This window comes from Larimichthys crocea, chromosome XVII (genome assembly GCF_000972845.2).
Source record: "Larimichthys crocea isolate SSNF chromosome XVII, L_crocea_2.0, whole genome shotgun sequence".
Classification (NCBI taxonomy): domain Eukaryota; kingdom Metazoa; phylum Chordata; class Actinopteri; family Sciaenidae; genus Larimichthys; species Larimichthys crocea.
In genome coordinates this window covers 508,325-527,250 of record NC_040027.1, presented here as the reverse complement: position 1 = coordinate 527,250, position 18,926 = coordinate 508,325, and the positions used below count along the sequence as shown (strand labels likewise).

The window sequence follows — 18,926 nt, the reverse complement described above, 5'->3', positions numbered from 1 at the left end:
ATGTAATAATGTGATAATATTTGCTACTTTATGCTGAATACAGAAGTTGTATTTTGTCTTGCGTCACATAGCAGCAGGGGGCAGCCCTTCAAATCCACAAACTGAACCAGGACGTTACGATGGTTCATTCGTTTTCACAGCTGATGGATAAAAAAAAACACTGTGACATCCATCTGAGCTCCGGCGCGTCTCCAAGCGCCGTCACCGAGATTCCAACATGGAAGTGGAGAGCTGGAACACGCAGATGTTTGGATCTCAGAGCGATATGCTGTCAGTGCTGTCCGCCATGTGGAGGCTGCCCACAGCAAAGCAGAATCCAGATAAATTAGATTATTGGATTGGCTGCAACAGATTAGGCATACAGCTCTCCTACATCCTCGATGCTTCATAAGAAAACCCACATCCATCTGATCATATTTTACGCGGAGTTTTCGGAAATATAAAGGTATGCACGTTTCTTTGTTTGTGTTCTTACTTTTGTTATATTTTGTTATTGTTTATGCTGCATATTATTGGCATCAGACAAGAACTAGGTCGCTGCATATTAAGTTGCGATGCAGTTGACTAATACACTCATTATTGGGTTATTGAGTGTTATAAAGTTATGAACTCAGATTGAATTCAACAGTAGAGTAACTGCAGAGAGGGGAGTATTCTGGCTCTTTCCTCTTTAGCTGTATCTGGCAGTAAGTGGCCTCACTATATTGTTATTAGTGAATAGATGGGAACCATTCACTCATTCACACTTTATTCCACTAACATCAGCAGGAAAGATTGTGTCCTGGTTGAACAGTATTCTTATTGCTCACATTATTTTGCTGAATGGACACTAATCATCCAATCCAACAAACTGAAGTTGGGCAAATTGTGCAAATTATTTAATATGTTTATTTTTTGATATATTTCGATCATTCTCTAGGAAGATGCAGCGTTCCTAAACAACTTGTTGGAAAATACTGTTGAATTTATGTATTTAATTCAAGGTTATTAAATTCCTCATCAGTTGTGTATTTGCAGACAGTGATGGTGTAGTACACACTACATGTATTTGTTGTAAAGCAAGTGCAAGGATCAGGATCGAGTGTTCAGTAACACATAATTGAACCAGCTAAGCTGCTCTATCATCAGTGAACCTCCTGTAGTTGTTTTTAATCTCCATGACAGTTCTCTGCTCTTTTCTTGGCACCAGTCCCAACTGTGCTTCTGACCTGCGTGAATCGTTATATAACAGCCTCTTGCAGCCACTGACAGCAGAAGCCACCTACAGTAAGGGCTGCAAGGGGAATTAGACCCACTGCAGTGCTTCACCGTACAGTACGACGTCCAAGACATCAAGCAAAGAGAGGCAGACAATAATGAAACACTTTTACTGAAGAGAGCAGTGTTTTCTCTGCCTAATACATCTGAGCAATTGGTTAGGGAAGCAGTAACCTGTGACATGGTTGTGCAAGTGCTAGACCAGCTTGATAATTGGGGTGTAAAAGTGAAGTATCAACCTTTGCCTTGTCCTCATTACTGCCCTGACTTGCCCTTTAACAAGGTAGTTAACAGAAGAAACAGTGTTGGTACTGGGCAGGTACACTCAGGTGTGACTTTGTGTAATTTTGCAAAGTGTGGCTTCAAAAGGGCACAGAGACAGTGTCCTCCTGTGTGAGGAATCCAGAGCGCTGCACCAAATATGGTCTTGTTTTGTAAAGATGAGGCCTAATCACAGCCATGGAGATGATCTATCTGTTCCACCAAACTGAATAAAGAATGATTTGCAATACAAGCGAGAGGTGAATCCACATGCACTTGCACTTCTTACAACTTAAATTAAGAGACAGATTGAGCAGATTGAAGAGCTTTTTGCTCAGATATTTGCGTGTCACTAATGTTTTCTCCCAGACATTCTTATAAAGTTTTTCCTTGTGGAAAAAAACACACCATATATGCCCTACTCGTCAACCAAGTGTAGACTAGATTAGAAAGTTAAGAACGACACAGGAGACTGCAATGAAAAAGGGGCACAGGAGATGAATGGCGTGACAGGATTTACCCACAGCACCACCTCTGCATTTGGTTACTATCACAAAATAACAGTGTATTTTAAAGTTGAGTCTAATCTAATCTATAGCAGATGAGGTGAATCTGGCAACTTTTAAAGGGGACAATGGTGGATGAATGAGAATTTTTATGTTGTTTAGTCTATGGTAGTAAAAGATACTTCTAATGGACCTAAGAAATAGACACCAAATGAGGTGAAAAACAGAAAAAAATGTCACCCTCTGTGATTAAAATTGCCTGCTCAGCCTCCCCTAGCTGTTTCACACACAGCACTGTACAGCACTGCTGTTTGAATAAAGGATGTGCAAGTACAAGCAGAAAGGGCTCGAGAATAGCCAGCAAAGCAGGAATGCTGTATTACATTTTGTCCATAATTCCCAGATAAAAAGCAGTTGTAGTTGTTGGGTTTCAAATAGAGAGGAAGATGCAACAAATCACACTTAGGGCTAAGACGGCTGGCGTTTACTGTCACTGTTTTAATCTAAAATGGAGATAGACAGATTGTGTTTTGTGGATTTAGGCAGGGACACAGGGAGTATAATCCCCTCTCTGTGACAGGATGGAAGGATAATGCCACCAACAGAGAAACTTGCAGACCCTGCTTGGCTGCTATGCTGTTGTCATGCTTGATAATCAACTAACATAACATATACTGCATACTGTACCTGTAGTGTGCATGAGACATGCATTATGAGACATGCGGTTTTGACTGGCTGTATTATGGAAGGGTGTGCTGGTGCAGAGGGATCACATGGCAGACAGCTTTAACCCAGGGAGCTATTACTGTCCCTGTCTATTAATACCCCCAAAGTCTGCACAGAGGGAAGATGCTGCTCAGTTGCGTCTGAAAGACAGTCTCAACACCCTTTCTCTTGTAATTTGAGGTCAGATTGTAAAGGTACAAGAACTTGTTTACCTCTTTTAATTGTACATTAAAGGTTACCAGAAGCTTTCCCACTTGATATAGAGATTTAAAGTTGTTCTGAAGATAAATAAGAAAATTCATATGTTTCTTAAAAACAGCATGATATAGTACAGCAATAAAGTGATAATAGAGTTTTGGGGCTGATAATTATACTGATATTTATATATACTGAGATAACATTCTGGTAATGATTTAAGTTCAATTCTGTTTAGTTGAATTTTATTTATATAGATATGTCTGCATCTTTTAGATTTCTCTGGTAATTCTTGCATATTAATCAACACACACAAATGATGCTATAAAATGATGATCTTGCTGTTTGTTTGAATATAATGCATTCGAACATCACATATTATAGTATTAAATAAATCCATTTTAATAATCTTATCAAACCTGATTGAAAATCAATTGAATAATTATCAGAAATACAATTAATTTATATTTTAATCTAGATTTTCAGACTTCACACAAGATATTTTATTGGTTATTACTGTGCTTATAGCCTCTGGTGCTTTAAAATCAATAGTACTTGCTTGTAAATATGGTTCTTTTTATAATTTGTATGACCTTGGTTTTCAGTGACCTTGTTTCATTCACGTTTGCATGTGTGTTTTGATTTATGTGTGTTTTCATATGAATGCATTTCCTACAGACTGGCAGCTATGCTGACCAGCTTTATGGAGGGTATCCTCTGCTGCCTGACCTCAAAATCAACCAACGTTGTGGTTCCCGTAGAAACTTCAGAGCAAGCTGATGGCTACGAGTTTGTGGAGGTGAAACCAGGCCGTGTTCTGCGGGTTCGGCATATCATCCCCGACCGGCCGGTGGTGGAGGAACCGCCTGGGCAGGGTGGGATAGTCAGCTGCAAACGAAAGATCACAGTATATCGTAACGGACAGCTTTTCATTGAGAATTTGGGTGACAGAGCGAGTGCAGAGCTGAAAAACTGCCAGAATGGAGATACAGAACCAAATAGCACTGTTGAGGTTGAGCTGACTGAATGTGGTAACTCATCACCGCCGGTAGCCATCCCTGAGCCTAGGTCTGAATCTGTCACAGCTGGAAAAGACAGGACAGCTGAAACATTAACAGGAGAAGAGGCACCTGTTGCTGACCAACGGACTGACCAATCACAACAGACAAGGAAGCGCAGGCGGAAGCCCAAACGCACTGTGGTGATCGACTGTGAGAGGAAGATATCGGCATGTAAAGGCACACATCAAGACGTGTCTCTGTTCTTCATTCATGGCGTGGGAGGCTCGCTGGATATCTGGGGAAGCCAGTTGGACTTCTTTTCCAGGTTGGGCTATGAGGTGATTGCAGCGGACCTTGCAGGACATGGAGCCAGCTCAGCACCACAGATAGCTGCTGCATACACTTTCTATGCCCTGGCTGAGGATATGAGACTTATCTTCAAGAGATATGCACGCAAGAGGAATATTCTCATAGGACATTCTTATGGGTAAATTTAACAACACATCACCACAGCCAAAGACATATAACTGCATAGTATGAGAATGCACGAATAAGTGATGAATAAGTGTATACTTTATACCCTCCAACAATAATCCTTACATGCTAACTAAAAGGTGACTACCACAAAACAAACAACATGGTTACCCTGATAGTTCGAGTCTGTTCCCTAACCAGCCTTCTGTTCTGCTTTCCTAGTGTGTCGTTCTGTACTTTCCTGGCCCACGAGTATCCAGAACAGATCCACAAGATGGTGATGATCAATGGAGGTGGACCTACAGCTCTGGAGCCCAGCCTCTGCTCCATCTTCAACCTGCCCACCTGTGTGCTTCACTGCCTCTCCCCGCTGCTAGCCTGGAGCTTTCTTAAGTAAGCCAGACAGAAACACAACATCAGCAGAGACAAACATTTTGGATGTTTTTGGATGACAGCTTCACCAGCCCAGATAATTACCATACATTTTTCATCAAATCATATAGTTGGTCAATTAGGGTGTAATAAAATACAATAGAATCTTTAAAGCAGAAACCAGTGCTTTTTTGGATTAAAAAAAACAAAAAACATCTCCTTTGGTGCAGAAAAAACAGTGAGCCTCATAAACATACCAGAAAACACTGACATCAGACAATGACTATGTTTGGTCCATCAACCAAATATCTGACCGTAACCACCTAAACCAGCCTAGCAGCTTTAATTAAATGAAAAGAACTGTTCCAACTGAGAAACCCAAACATTTATTTTTCTGTCTGCATTCAAGTGTGATTTATACTAATTAAACCTTAATGTGTCAATCTTCATTTCACCCACAGTTTAATGTCATCTGAATAATTTTGTTTTTTTTAAACCATTTATAGTTAAGGTAAATCTCCCTTTCTTTGCTCGTTACAGGGCTGGCTTTGCTCAGCAGGGTGCCAAGGAGAAGCAGCTGCTGAAAGACAACAATGCCTTCAATGTGTCATCCTTTGTGCTGCGTGCTATGATGAGTGGGCAGTACTGGCCTGAAGGGGACGAGGTCTACCATGCTGAACTCACGGTGCCCATCCTGCTGGTTCATGGCATGCATGACAAGTTTGTCCCTGTCGAAGAGGACCAGCGCATGGCAGAAGTAAGTAGTCCTCTACAATCCTTAAATCCCATTGTAATGATGGATCATATCAAATCAAATCAAATCCAATTAAATTAAATTTTATTTGTATAGCCCAAAGTCACAAAGTACATTTGCTTCGGAGGGCTTTACAATCTGTACAGGGAGTGACACCCTCTGTCCTTAGACCCTTGGTTCGAGTGAGGAAAAACTTGCCCACAAAAAACCTTTTTAACAGGGATAACTCCATGTAATGTGAAACAGGTCAGCTGTAGCAAAAACCCTCAGCTCTACAGAACATTTTAGAATCTATTCAATGTTTTGGTTACATGCCCTGTTTAGGTTTACTCTTATCAATGTTGTATCAAGATGCAGCAGGCAAGTATTTTCAGTAAACAAGCTGTAATAAATCCAGCGTATACTAACCTGTTCTGCACCAAACAGCAGACAAACAACATAAAGTGACTACTGGGTGTATACAGTGGAGCAATTAGGATGCTAAGCAAGATATTTCCCTCAGGAATTGGTGGAGACAAAAACCTTGCTAAAATGAAAGCGATTGGACACCATGAGGTGACCACAAACATGACTCCAAATAAATGCTAATGTTCTTCTGTGCCTGTCAGACGTGGAAAAAAGCAAATGTTTGCCAACAAGTTCACCATAACTTACAAGGAGTTGCATTTACAGCTTATGTCTGCAGCCACCAAGTGGCTAAAGAATCCGGTAGTGCACCTTTAAGATGGGCTTTGGTCAACAAGGGTGACAGTAATGTATAGAATAAGAAATTCATAGTTAAGGGTTAAGTTAACATTGTAGCTACCTACAGCTACTGGAACTTTATGGACTCCTGGGTAGAATCACAAAATGGTTGTCTGCCCAAAACTGATCACTGATAGATGTAGGCCATAATTTGGAGGTCTGCAACCACAAAATATTAAACTGCAGTGTGTTGTTGATGATTCCAAAATCTAACTTCTTTTTACTTTTAACTTTTTGGAAGATCCTACTTATGGCATTTCTGAAGGTCTTGGAAGATGGCAGTCACATGATCATGATGGAGTGTCCTGAAGCTGTCAACACACTCCTGCATGAGTTTTTTCTCTGGGAACCAATAACCCCTCCACCGCCAAAGAAAGAGTCCAAAACACGTCCAGAGAGCGCCAGAGTCTACTCTGACAACACTAAGGTTTCATCTGAGGTCCGACCTGCATCTGCTCGGCAGACCTCATCAAACGGCTGTGCAGAGGACCAGCCAGGAAGCTAAGATTAAAGATAAAGCTTCCAGTGGTTCATATACTATATCATGGCTAGCTATGAACTTTGTGGGGCCTGACAATCAGAGCTGGCTCACGCTGTTGAACCTGATGCTGAGCTAAAAGAGCCAGTTTATCTGAAATGGTCCAGCTAAAGTTTGGACAAGTGAAAGCATGACGCAATGGAGGGGAATCTACTTTCATTCCAGTTTTGTCAGCTACTGAGCAGAAGGACAGAGGGAGAGAGGCTTGAATACTGGATGCTGGAGATCCACGTATATAACTCCCTGTCCTTTACATACAGCAGAGAAGATATAAATGTGCCTTGAACTGGAGGGTGGTGATGATGCAGTGTAGATGGAGCAAGAGACGTAAACAGTAATATTCAGCCATGATGGTGAAGGTGAAAACAGTTGTCAAGCTATAAAAAGTGATAATATTTGACTTTTGTGGACAAATCTGAAAATATCACCTGCCATTCTGACAGCTACATTTAAGACACTTGATTGTCTGGTCTTTTGCCATTCCTATAATGTGGAGAAGAAATGAACAGAAACAGTCCTGGTTGAGCAGCAGCACACTCTAAACATTATGGAAACAAACTAGATGGTAAGCCAGTTAGCCTAATGTATTAGCCTGCTTCAGGTTTAATATCAAATCTTGAGACAATGTGTATCTGTGTATATGTCAGGGGATGTAAATACATTTTTCCACTGTACACAATGATAACCTCTTGTAGAGGTGAGCTGGGAAGGCATTTCTTTTAAAAAAATGTACATCACGTATTTTGTCAATTTGTCCTGTTCTTTGGCACCTCTAAGAGGTGGACCAGAATATTATTTTTACACAATGCATTAGAAGTTCCCAAACATACACGTAGCCTCACCCTAGTTTTGAGATTTAAGTAGCTGCCTCTGTTTTTTAACAGAAAAAAATGTGTTTCATAAGTGATTGAGTTGTGACTTCCGAAGCTGACCAAGAAAAGAAGGATCAAGTTCTGTTGATGACAGAAGTGAAAGTAAATTTGTTGCTTCCTTGATTTCAAAGAAATGTGTGTTTAGTCAGCAACAAACCATTACCTCGTATGGATAGAAAGGGCCAAATATTTTGCACAAATCACAAATGTATGTGAGGTTTATTAGACAACATAAATTTACCCCAAACTGTACCGCACTACAGTATGTTTGAAATATTTGAAAATATTCATTTTAGCATTGTAACCATGTATTGTAGTCTTTTTGATAACTGAAACCCGCACTATGACAAAAACTGAAAGCAGCATTCTCTGTTATATCAACTTCCATACTGAAGTAGAAACTACTTGTTTTAATAGTTCCTCTATTTGCGAAACAGTCAACGTGTATGCAGCTGTTGAATATATTATTAATAATTATTTCATGAAACCATTTTTTTGTCTTTTACTTTGAAAGCCTGTCTGTGCTAGAAGGTTTGCATGAATTAATTAATTGTTCAATAAATATTAGGCTTTATTTTTCAACAAAACTATGTTATTCTGCAATGTTTCTCCAAACCTGTAGTGTTGAGCTCTATTAGTATTATATTTGTACAGAAACTGTATTTTGATTTATTTGATTTAAGTGATGTTGAGTCTGATGTATACACATAAGAGGTAAAGAGTTAAATGTCTACATGTCCTTTGAACATCTGTGCTGTAACTCCACAGGTCAAACAGCTGGCTTTATGGAGCTATTAAATCCTGACTGTTTTTTTTAATACTACAGTAATGTGTGAATGTCTCAGCATTAGCCGATATGTTCTTAGTGCTGCAGTAGTTTGGGTATTTAAAATGTTCACAAATCCTGAGCCTCAAATATAGAACATTCTGACTCGTATATGGTGTGAATGAAACAGATTATTCTTTTTATACATTGTACTTTCATTTGTGATGGATGTTTAGAGATGTAATAGAAATTGTAGCAGCGATGAATCAATTCAAGGTTCAGCCCTGATCAGCATCATTGTATTGAGACTTGAGCTTGAACTGACTGTCCTCTTCGTTATATCTTTTGTGTCTTAAATTTTCTAACTGTTTATAACTGCCTTTGACAATAATAACACAAACTGCTGATTTCTAAATATTTAGAAAGTAAATTACTGTGAATTTTCAAGAGTTTGTCTTTGGTCTTTTATATTCTATGTTATAATATTTACCATTTTTGGAGCTCTTTCTTTCAATATTTGTTTAGCCAGGATGGGTTTTCTGAGCTGGAGCTTGAAACAGCTTCCTTAAGTAATTTACTGGGTGTTCAGGGAACCAAAGTGACAACTTTCACCCTCCCTTTTGAACTTTAGGGTACTATTTCCCCAAATGTCACATATTGTGATGAGCACTACAACTCCTCAACTGTCATCAGATTTTGACTCAAATATGACCTAACCCTCATTGGTGAATGGAAATATGTGACTTAGTTTTTCCAACAGAGCAACGCCCACTTGAAACCAGTGAGAACAGCACTAAAATCTCTTGTTAGCAGAAAATGTTATTGTATTGCTGATAGTAAAAGGCTGATTAAAGCGGATTTTAAAATATATAATGGACTTGGTAAATCCAGCCTAATAAAGTTAGTCTATGATGAAAAACAAAATTTTATAATTAAAACATTATTAAGAAAATACACCTTTCTCTTGGCAAGTCTCTTTTAATGAAATGTCACAGTGTCACATAACAAATATTGACCTTAAAGACTAAATTATTCTGCTAAACCAGATATATATAAATGTAACTATAGCATCAGTTTATTTAGCGAGATAATGAATACATAAACACAAACATAGGGGTATAAAACACCATCTTATACACTGTATATTTAAAAATTTGTTCTTAGATGTCTCTAACTATACAGTTAATCAAAGGCCCCTAGTTTGACAACAGCATTTAGTAAACTTTGTCCACAGAAATTATTTGCATCCTTACACCTTTACTAACGTAATATTTATAACTTAGTTTAAATCATATTTTTTGGAAATTGACATTAAAACATTTGATCAAATTCAAACAAATCTCAAGCAAAAAAAAAAAAACCCACACTGTGTTAAAGCTTTACAATGTTTATACATTCATTCAGTATTTTTTTTAAAAAAAAGCATTCAGCTGAAGCACTTATTTCCCAAAAGTAAAAGACACAGTCATGCCCCAGCCACCCCTCTCACACCTCCACAGTGAGGATGGCGCCTTTGCTGGTGTCCTCCGATGATGTCTCTGTGGGGGCGCTGGAAACTTTTTCAGGCTCCTCTTTTTTGTTTTCCTTCTCTCCATCAGCTACAGGAGTGGTTTCTGCTGCCACCTGCTGCCCATTGGGGGTAGAGCTGGCTGGCTGCTCAGCTTTTTCCTCTGCTGCTTTGGTTTCATTGACAACCTCGATGACTGCAGAGACCTGGCCAGCTTTCACGTCTCCGTTCTGGACAGGGAAGACACCCTCCAGTGCATCGTACAAGAACTGGTACTGCTCCTGTTCAAGACACAGACAGATTTGAGTGGAAACAAAGACGTGCTTTACTGTAGGCTCTAAAGAAAAGAAAGAAAAACTCACATTATCACATACCATTTCTAAAAATTACAACACAAAACAGCCTTAAATAATACATTTCATTATTCTATATTTTTCTTACAAATTCAAGAACAAACCAACAATAACAATCAATAATGAATATCCTGCTGCTGTAAATGTTCAAGCAGATTTAGCTCCTTTAAAAATATATGTAACTGTGGTCTGACATCACAGATGGAGTAGGGGAGGCAGAAAGTATTGACAGTGCATTTGATTTTGGTCTTTTCATGGGACTTATTGACCATAACAGAAAGATAGACTCTTGTTGTCTTGTCTATAATTTTTTAAAAACCTATCAACCTATATCTTGATAAAAACTGACAGTAGACCTATAAACAGATACTTAAAGGTACATAAACACATCTGTCTATTGTTGACAGACTACTCTTAACTATGAGCACTATGAGAAGTTAAAACTGTGAAACAGTGAGCTAACAGATACTGGGTTCCTCTTTCTTACCAGGCCGGAGAGCATGCCTTGTCTCTCCTTGCGTAGGGTTTTTACCACCTGGAAAACATCCACCAGCTTCTCAGTCTCTGCACTGTCCAGCACGTTCCACAGAGCACAGAAAATCCCTGAACGGGATGAGCCATCACTGAGGAGAGGGAACACACACACACATAAAAGGTTAAGATACTCATAGTCATTTTTTTAACTACATCTTTTCCAGGTCATAGTGGGCTCTAGCCAGGGCGTGGCACAACATTCTGGACCCACCACAGCTATTCATTCTAATATCTTTGTGGGCTCTCCACCCATGAGGGCCGTATAATCAGTCCCCTTTCCATACCCCAGTCATAGGCCACTGGCTGCAGCATATCTGAGCATCTGAGGTTTGTATTTATCAAACTGCTAAAAGGAACATTTTGAAGATTTGATTTTTCTGATTGATATGTTGACAGTATAGCTTAAAGGGATGTCAAATGATCTGTGAGTTTTATCTAACTCTTTAAGCTTGGATTTGTCCAGAGACTCAAGTAGGTTGTTTCTTCCATAAGAGATTATTATTGCCTGAAATTGAGTTTTGGAAGCTTTGATAGTTAAGTCACCCTTATGAAAGAAAAATGGATATGTCGTCGATCATATACACTACATATACTGCCTGAGGTTTTCTTACTTGCAGTGGACGACAATGGGAATGTTCCTCTGTGATTTGCTGCTGCCACAGCTGTTCTTGATGCCCTTGATCATGTCTGTGAGATCTTGAGGTTTCTCCGGCACCTCTCCGCTCCCCCACTTCAGCAACTGGAACTGTTTCACGGGTCGACTCTCTTTCCTCTGTTGACAGACGTTATGTAAAACAGCTTGTGATGCTGAAATGTCCAGTCATACCACAGGCTGATAATTAAGGAAACAGAGCAGACTTTGTTACAACTCCAGAGTTGGTTGCTGTTGTGTTACCTTGACATGACGGATCAGCATGTTGCGGGTGACGAAAGTTGGGGAGGTGTCTGTGCTTGTCACCTCCACCTCACACTCCCCAAATGTTTTCTTGTCTTTATCCCAGTAGACACAGTCAGACTCCTGTGAAAGAAGAGACACGAGGGAAAACAAGGGTATTTACACTACATGTATAATGTATTCTATGTGTACAACATTACATATGCATGATACTTCCGGTACCTTATCTCCTTCACTGTAGTCTGAGAGCATGATAATAGTAGACACTTTCTTCTGGTAGACCATCGACCAGAAGTCAGCCATGGTGTCTGGCAGTGGAGTCTGTGCTACGATGAAGGCGCGCGGGCCCCAGTAACCCTGTGTGGGAAAGAAAACACATCTCTCTATTGTTGTACACACTCCAAACAAATAGGATATGATGAATTTAATTACACTTGTTTTAAAACTCAACTGGCTGCACGAAAGATGTGAATTCATTCAGAGTTAATGAGATAACACCTGCTACAACAGGAGAGATGGTAACAGGAACACAGTTTGTCATGCATCAATTAAACAAAACACTGTTGTTTTTGTCCTGGCATCCAGGTTTATGTCAGCTAGAAACAGGTTGAATAAGGGTCAAACAAACGTACGTCTATATGGGAGGCATTGATGTATTTAGTGGACTCTTCATCCTCCTCATCTGAGGACTCTTCTTCATCATCCTCATCAGGGTCACTGTCACGACTGTGACCTTCATCAAGCTTGAGCAACACTCGGTTGTAGTCATCTGAAGATGGAAGGTTTGGTATGTTGTGACACAAGTTAAACACATTTATTCAGGTATATGAATATTTAGTGTTATCATGTACACTTTAAACACACTACACATACAGCAATATACTTGTTAGTGAAAAATATAACCTGCGTTGAGCTGGTACTCACATGGGATGACAGATGAAGAACGATTCTTGTTTTTGTTTTCTTCTGTGATCCCAGTGTTGGATGTCCTCCAGTTTCTATAGGTGGGGAGTCGCTGAATTGAAAGACAAAGATTTTTTAATTATTAGGTCTGAGTAGGGTTACTGTGCAGATCATCAGTTCTGTTTTACTTGGTTAGATTACACATAATCAAGTATATTTACAAGTGGCTCCTCAGAATGCATTGCTTTTCAGATAATGAATAGTAACAAACATAATAAAGTATCATACATCAAACTCCTCCTCCATTAAGGTGGGTTCACTGCCTGAGTTGCTCTGTTTGAGCGTGCTCAGTGTGCCGTGGAGCTCCGGTAGGGTGATTTCAGTTTCTCCGAACTGATTGTGCTCCAGCAGTGCTTGGTGAATCAGGATGTACTGGGCCTGCGTGAGAACAAATGCATAATAAACGTATCATGCATAATAAACACAGGATATACAGTTTGGAAATCGAACAAATTAACTGCTATTAAGCTAAACAACCCACATCTCACATAACTCGAAGGTTATAAATCCCTTTATTCATCCACGACTTGTCATCTCTGCCTCATGCTTTGCGATTTTTTTAGATTTTATAAACCAAATGCTGGTTTTGTGCTGTGTCAACCATAACAGTGTCTTCAAGAAAAGAGTTAGGCTTTTAAATATACAGTTCACTCATGTTACAAATAAACTGCAATATTTAAAACACATAAATGTACTGCCCACGCTCATACACACGGCGCACAACCTGCTTTAGCTTTTGCCCTCTGGTGGGTGCTAGAGATCACTGAGTGCTGAAACAACCACAGACAAGAACACTTCCATACCAGGCAGGAGGTCTCTAATAGTGTAACACTTTCAAATGATTTGCGTGACAGCTGCACATTAAAAAAAGATGAATAAGAGAGAACCTAATGTGTGTGACTAAAACGATAATAAACTTTCACAGGGTGTCATTATAATCAATCAATAAATTGATATACCTATTCTTGTACATGTATATCTTTGTCTCGCTTTTGTTGAGCTGTGTGTTCATTGAGCTTGACTTCTTGTATGATCGTTCTTTTTATTCTCAGTGAGCACAATGAGAACTGACTATTGAGAACTGGAGACAAATTTCACGTATGTGTCAACATGCAACTCTGAGACACACACACACATGCGCACACACACTTTCTAAAATATGATCTAAGTTGATATTTTACCTCTACTTGAACCATTAGACATCTCTGCCTGCGAAGTCTGACTACATAGCCGTAGATGTCCACTCTGCCCTCCGCCTCTAGACCCTCCATCATGGCATCGATGCCAATGTAGGTGCCTGTCCTGCCGACTCCCGCGCTGCACATGAGATAACAGCTCGGGTTAATACTGTAACTGTTAAGTGTATACATGTCTATCAGTGGCAAGTAAAGGTAAAATAAAGCATTAGTAGGGGAGAGATGGCCTGATGATTCCCAATGACATCTGTTTTTATTCATTAGTGATGGAGACAATGAAGTAAGTTAAGAGGTGTGTCTGAAAAAAACAAAACACAACTGTGTGCACAAAAGGGTCTAAGAACGCTGGTCATTAGTAAAAGTCAGACTTTCCCTAATTAGGAGTCCACTTTGGCATTATATGAATATTATACTGTCTGCATTGTGCATGGGTGTCAAATAAAATTTTAGTAGAACAGATTAGATTAGATCAAACTAGGTTCAATAAAGATAAAGATATACAAATGTACAAAATGTGCAGTACAAATGAATGTGTGTGAGTAATCTGGGGAAATCAGCACAGAATGTATTTTCAGGTTTGGCATGCCTAGAGGAAAAAATGGAAATGGAAACAATGAGAAATGGGGAGACAAGAGTGTCAACTGTGCCAACCAGAGCCAGTGCTAATGTTGTTCATATTGATATCTTGAACAAACAAAAGTAAACGTCAGCAGAGAATTTAGCCGTGCACTTGCCTGCAGTGAACAACGATGGGGCCGCTGAAGAAATTCTTGAAAGCATTGACACGACGCCTCAGTTTCAGGAGGAGATGTGGCTCCCCTGGGACGCCGTGGTCAGGCCAACTCATAAACTGGATGTGGGTCACCTCCCTCTCTGAGTTCTTGTCCCTCTTCTGCAGACACACACACATACACATTGATGGTTATCCAAACATGCTTATTAAACATACATATCTATGGAGATAAATATGAACAGATATACAGGTCTTCACTTATGCACAGATACACATGCATACACACCAAAGTTATGTGGTCTGCAGTTATAACACACATTTTTACTATTTCAGACTCACGTTAGTTAGGCTGAGACGGCGGATGGTGTAATCTGGACACTGGTCCTCTGAGTTCAGCTTCACTATAAACTCCTCAAAGATCTCAGTGTCTCGGTCTGGAGTAGGCCAGTACTGTGCACACTTGACCTGTGACACAACATGTGACACAAGAGTGTTTGAGTGACACAAGACCACAATCTTCCTCCAAGACCACAATGTGCAGCTCAAAAGCGAGTTTTGGGCTTGTTTGTATCTGATACAACTCAATCCTGTCAAGATTAAGTTAAGATAACAATTGCTCTTTCTGCTGTCACGCAGAGAACAAAGTCTAACTAATAATTAAAAATAGAATATAACCAAAGTCAACCAAAAATTAAAACTACTGTTCTTACCCTGTTTCCCTCTTCACAGCGAGTTACCATGACAATGATAGAGGACTGCTGTTCCCAAACCATCCTCCAGAAGTCACCCACAGTCTCATCCTTTGGTCCTACAGCAAACACAGAACATATAATATTTATATATATCTATATATATATTATCTATATATATATATCTATATATATATATTATATATATATATATATATATATATATATATACTGTACACACAACTATGCACACTATTAACAAGAACACAAGTACACAAAGTGTGTGAAGAATATGAGAACTTTACCTTGAGCTGCAATGTACTTTTTGGATTCCTTGTATCCCTGCAGCAGAAAAACAAAGGTTGTATTGCCACAAAGTGTTCATGAACCCTAGAAAGCTATTGAACAAAATGTAGCCCTTTAACACTTTTCATTATTTGTATGTAGTTTGATAATGTTTGATAATTCTTATGATGCAGCTGTGGTAGTAAAAGTAGAAGTAGCATGATCTGGGTGTTTTTCATACATCAATAAAGCTGGCATTAATGTAGTCACATCCAGCCTCTCCATTTCCAGTGGTCAGCTGTACACGGTTGTAATCATCTGATTGAAAACAGAAAAAAACAGGTACGTAAAAAAAAGAACATTAATGAAATAGTGTGTGTAAACTTTCTGTAAATTCAATTAAGAATCAGTCTATGGATTTATAACCTGAAAACTTAATATCTCACATTGTTTTAAAAAATCCTGTGACTCCAGTTATGGAATAAAACCATCCTGCTAATGGATTTGCAGCATTTCTCACAATGATGAACGTGGATATTAAAAAAAGTATGGCAAAATCTATGAGTTACCAGATGTAACAAACTGATTAATTGTGATTTACTGTTTGTGGTAGAATCTTAAAAATCTTAAAGTTATTTTATCTTTTTCATCTAAAAAGACAGCCTGTGCTGTTGGACAGACTCACATGGCAGGATATCCACGTAGCGGTTCTTGGGGACATTGCAGGGCTTTTTGGCTTCTTTCACGGTGTACCTTGAGAAAATTCTGGGGATGCTCTGTAAGCAGAAACAATGCCAAAGACCAATAAACAGCAACTCTAGAGTGCCAATCATGTTCTTTTTACTCTGTGACACAGATATTGAATTTACCTGAAACTCGGCCAGGAAAAGTCTTCCCTCATCAGCAAGCTTCCTCTTGTAGGCTTCCAGCAGGACTTCTGCTGCTATTGGCTCAACTGGAAGCAGGTTCTCCTCATCATCTATGACAACAAACCAGTCAGCCAATGAGAAACAGAAACACTATTATACTGTAGTAGTACAAAATTATTATGAGCCATTGTAGTAAATATCTGTTCTTCTACAATACCTAACATATGTATATTCTGATTGTTAAAAATATAATAAATCATATGAAAATAACATCTGGTACATGTGAGTGTTGTTCATTATAGACCACTATAATCATCTAGTTCAAGACAAAATCCTAGAAAACAGGAAATCTCAGATCTACTCACTCGTAGTTGATATGAGCATCATGTTTTCACTCATGTCACTGCAAGAAAATAGACAAAGATTGGCTTCAATAATTTCAGTCATGAGGAGGCTTAAGGAGTTTCATGATAGTAGTGATGTTTCTGTCTGAAATGAAATTCACATGCAACCACAATACAATTCATGCACTGCAAATGAAAAGATACTTTCACGTCAGTAAAACAAAACTTGCAGCGATATATGTGTTACAATCACACAAATAAACAAAGAACAGATTCAGTGTGATAGTCAAGCTGATGCAGCGGATGAAATGCAGAGTAATCCTTACTGGGACTGTCTGCGCTTCAGAATGTAAATCTTGTAGATGACCAAAAGTAGAGCCACAGATGTGAGAATGATGAGGAAGACCAGAAACCCAATTACAGCTTTGTTGTTATCTGTAAAATGATAAGGAAACAACAAAGTGGATAAATTAATGTTAAATATACAACATATAGAAATGGAAACAAAATGATTCCAATGATTTAACTGAACACTGTGAGACAATTTGTGGCATTGATTAAAAGTACACATACAGTAAGTCTCAACAATCTCTGACTTGGCCAGTTTACTCCTATGTTTCCCGTTGAAAGCAGTCACCTAGAAATACAGAAAATCTGTTTATCAGGAATTACAGCATTTGAAGAAATATGAAGAATAAAGATGAAATAATGTGTGACACCAAAAATTAGGATTAAACAAACCGTTAAGTTGTAGGACGTAGAGTATCTTAGATCACTAAATGTAAATTTGCATTCATTGTTTCGTTCCTCTTCAGGCTTCTTCGAAGGGTCACTAGTTTCATAAAGACTTGCAATGTATATCTTCTCAGGTCCATTAAAATGTATTAGTCTATCACAGGTTACTGTGATCACATTATGATCTGGATGCTCCACTCTCAGTTTTTGAATATTGTCTGGTTCTGTAAGAAAAACAACATATTCTCCGTTAGATACACTGTATGCTAACTCACATTTAAAGTGACATTTTATTTTTCTATAACATGTTTCAACACTGATGAGTCTATCTCTGTTGTGCTGGTTATCAGTCCTGATACAAATATAAAATGTGCACGTAATAAGTAAAAAAGTAAATATATATATACATACAGAAACAGAAATTAAGTTAAATATTAATTAAATTATAATATATCAGTAATAACAGTAATAATAATATATTAAGCAGAGGAGAAGGGGTGGGAATTTATAAGTGTACACTTCTTCTTACCCCTTTTTGAACATGTATGATTTCATTTGCACTGGTTAAGAGAAATTAACAATTGAGTTTCTGCGTGTACAGTTTGAGTGATAGCAAGAAAACAGTAGTAAGAAAACAAGACTTTAACAATATACCCTATAGAATATCCTATTTTAAACAATATATACACACTATATACACATGTATAAATAGCAGTAAATAGAACCAGTAACAGTAAAAAACAAACAAACAAAAAAAAACAGTTTAAATAACAGTTAAATAGAACCAGTAGCTGTAACAGTAAAAAAAATAAAAAACAAGTAGCAGTGAGGTAACAGTGAGATATGAGATAATTTTGTTTTGAAATAAATAACAGTTAAATAGAATCAGTAACAGTAGATTAAAAACCAAGTAACAGTGAATGTCTTTAAATGAAGGACACATTTGAAAAAACAGTTTAAAAGTTTTTTGATGTTTCATTATTTCAATTTACAATTTTATGATTTTTAATATTTTTAAATTCAGGATTCAGTGTAAATGCAAATTTAATTAAGCAATGTAAATGTCTTTTTAAAATGATCATTGTACTTATTTCTTACAGTTGAATAACATTTTAAATATTTAAACAGATCAGAACTGACTGAAGGTTGTAGATTTCACAGTCACAGAGAATAACTTCTCTTATTAGAATTTAACATCTATAATTACTGTGTATTCCTGGTACATGTTGTGTTCATCGCCTCTTCTTAGCTCATGATTGGAGATACAATGTGATGTTCATTATAATGTCTCAATGAGTGTAGATAATAATAATAATAATAATAATAATAATAATAATAATAATAATAACAATAATAA

At 38.2% G+C, this 18,926-nt stretch overlaps 2 protein-coding genes across 8 annotated transcripts in view; one reads left to right on the top strand and one right to left on the bottom strand.

Moving 5' to 3' along the window:
* Positions 1-119: 119 nt before the first annotated feature.
* On the top strand, positions 120-8,864 carry abhd8b (abhydrolase domain containing 8b). Its single transcript, XM_019272346.2, has 5 exons — positions 120-445; positions 3,624-4,433; positions 4,643-4,813; positions 5,333-5,549; positions 6,532-8,864. The coding sequence occupies exons 2-5, from the start codon at positions 3,634-3,636 to the stop codon at positions 6,793-6,795; spliced, it is 1,452 nt and encodes a 483-aa protein (XP_019127891.2). The 5' UTR covers positions 120-445; positions 3,624-3,633; the 3' UTR covers positions 6,796-8,864.
* Positions 8,865-9,428: 564 nt separating this feature from the next.
* The window catches only part of ptprc (protein tyrosine phosphatase receptor type C), a 23,981-nt gene continuing 14,483 nt past the window's right edge, over positions 9,429-18,926 (bottom strand). For all 7 annotated transcript variants that reach the window (XM_027290260.1, XM_027290265.1, XM_027290266.1 and 4 more), the window contains 20 exons: positions 17,576-17,793; positions 17,408-17,471; positions 17,161-17,269; positions 16,856-16,893; positions 16,491-16,600; positions 16,307-16,397; positions 15,863-15,939; positions 15,642-15,678; positions 15,358-15,455; positions 14,987-15,112; positions 14,649-14,806; positions 13,900-14,035; positions 12,947-13,096; positions 12,680-12,770; positions 12,388-12,524; positions 11,978-12,112; positions 11,756-11,878; positions 11,472-11,632; positions 10,814-10,949; positions 9,429-10,254 (listed from right to left, as the gene is read on the bottom strand). In XM_027290260.1, coding sequence (XP_027146061.1) covers positions 9,952-10,254; positions 10,814-10,949; positions 11,472-11,632; positions 11,756-11,878; positions 11,978-12,112; positions 12,388-12,524; positions 12,680-12,770; positions 12,947-13,096; positions 13,900-14,035; positions 14,649-14,806; positions 14,987-15,112; positions 15,358-15,455; positions 15,642-15,678; positions 15,863-15,939; positions 16,307-16,397; positions 16,491-16,600; positions 16,856-16,893; positions 17,161-17,269; positions 17,408-17,471; positions 17,576-17,793 — 2,498 coding nt within the window. In that variant the 3' untranslated portion in view covers positions 9,429-9,951. The remainder of the gene's footprint in view (positions 10,255-10,813; positions 10,950-11,471; positions 11,633-11,755; positions 11,879-11,977; positions 12,113-12,387; positions 12,525-12,679; positions 12,771-12,946; positions 13,097-13,899; positions 14,036-14,648; positions 14,807-14,986; positions 15,113-15,357; positions 15,456-15,641; positions 15,679-15,862; positions 15,940-16,306; positions 16,398-16,490; positions 16,601-16,855; positions 16,894-17,160; positions 17,270-17,407; positions 17,472-17,575; positions 17,794-18,926) is intronic.

Bases quoted from the DNA above. Each gene is read 5' to 3' on its own strand.
- abhd8b (XM_019272346.2), top strand. From the start codon at position 3,634: ATGCTGACCAGCTTTATGGAGGGTATCCTCTGCTGCCTGACCTCAAAA. The intron at 4,814-5,332 runs GTAAGCCAGACA...TGCTCGTTACAG, and splicing joins CTAGCCTGGAGCTTTCTTAA to GGCTGGCTTTGCTCAGCAGG. The intron at 5,550-6,531 runs GTAAGTAGTCCT...ACTTTTTGGAAG, and splicing joins AGGACCAGCGCATGGCAGAA to ATCCTACTTATGGCATTTCT.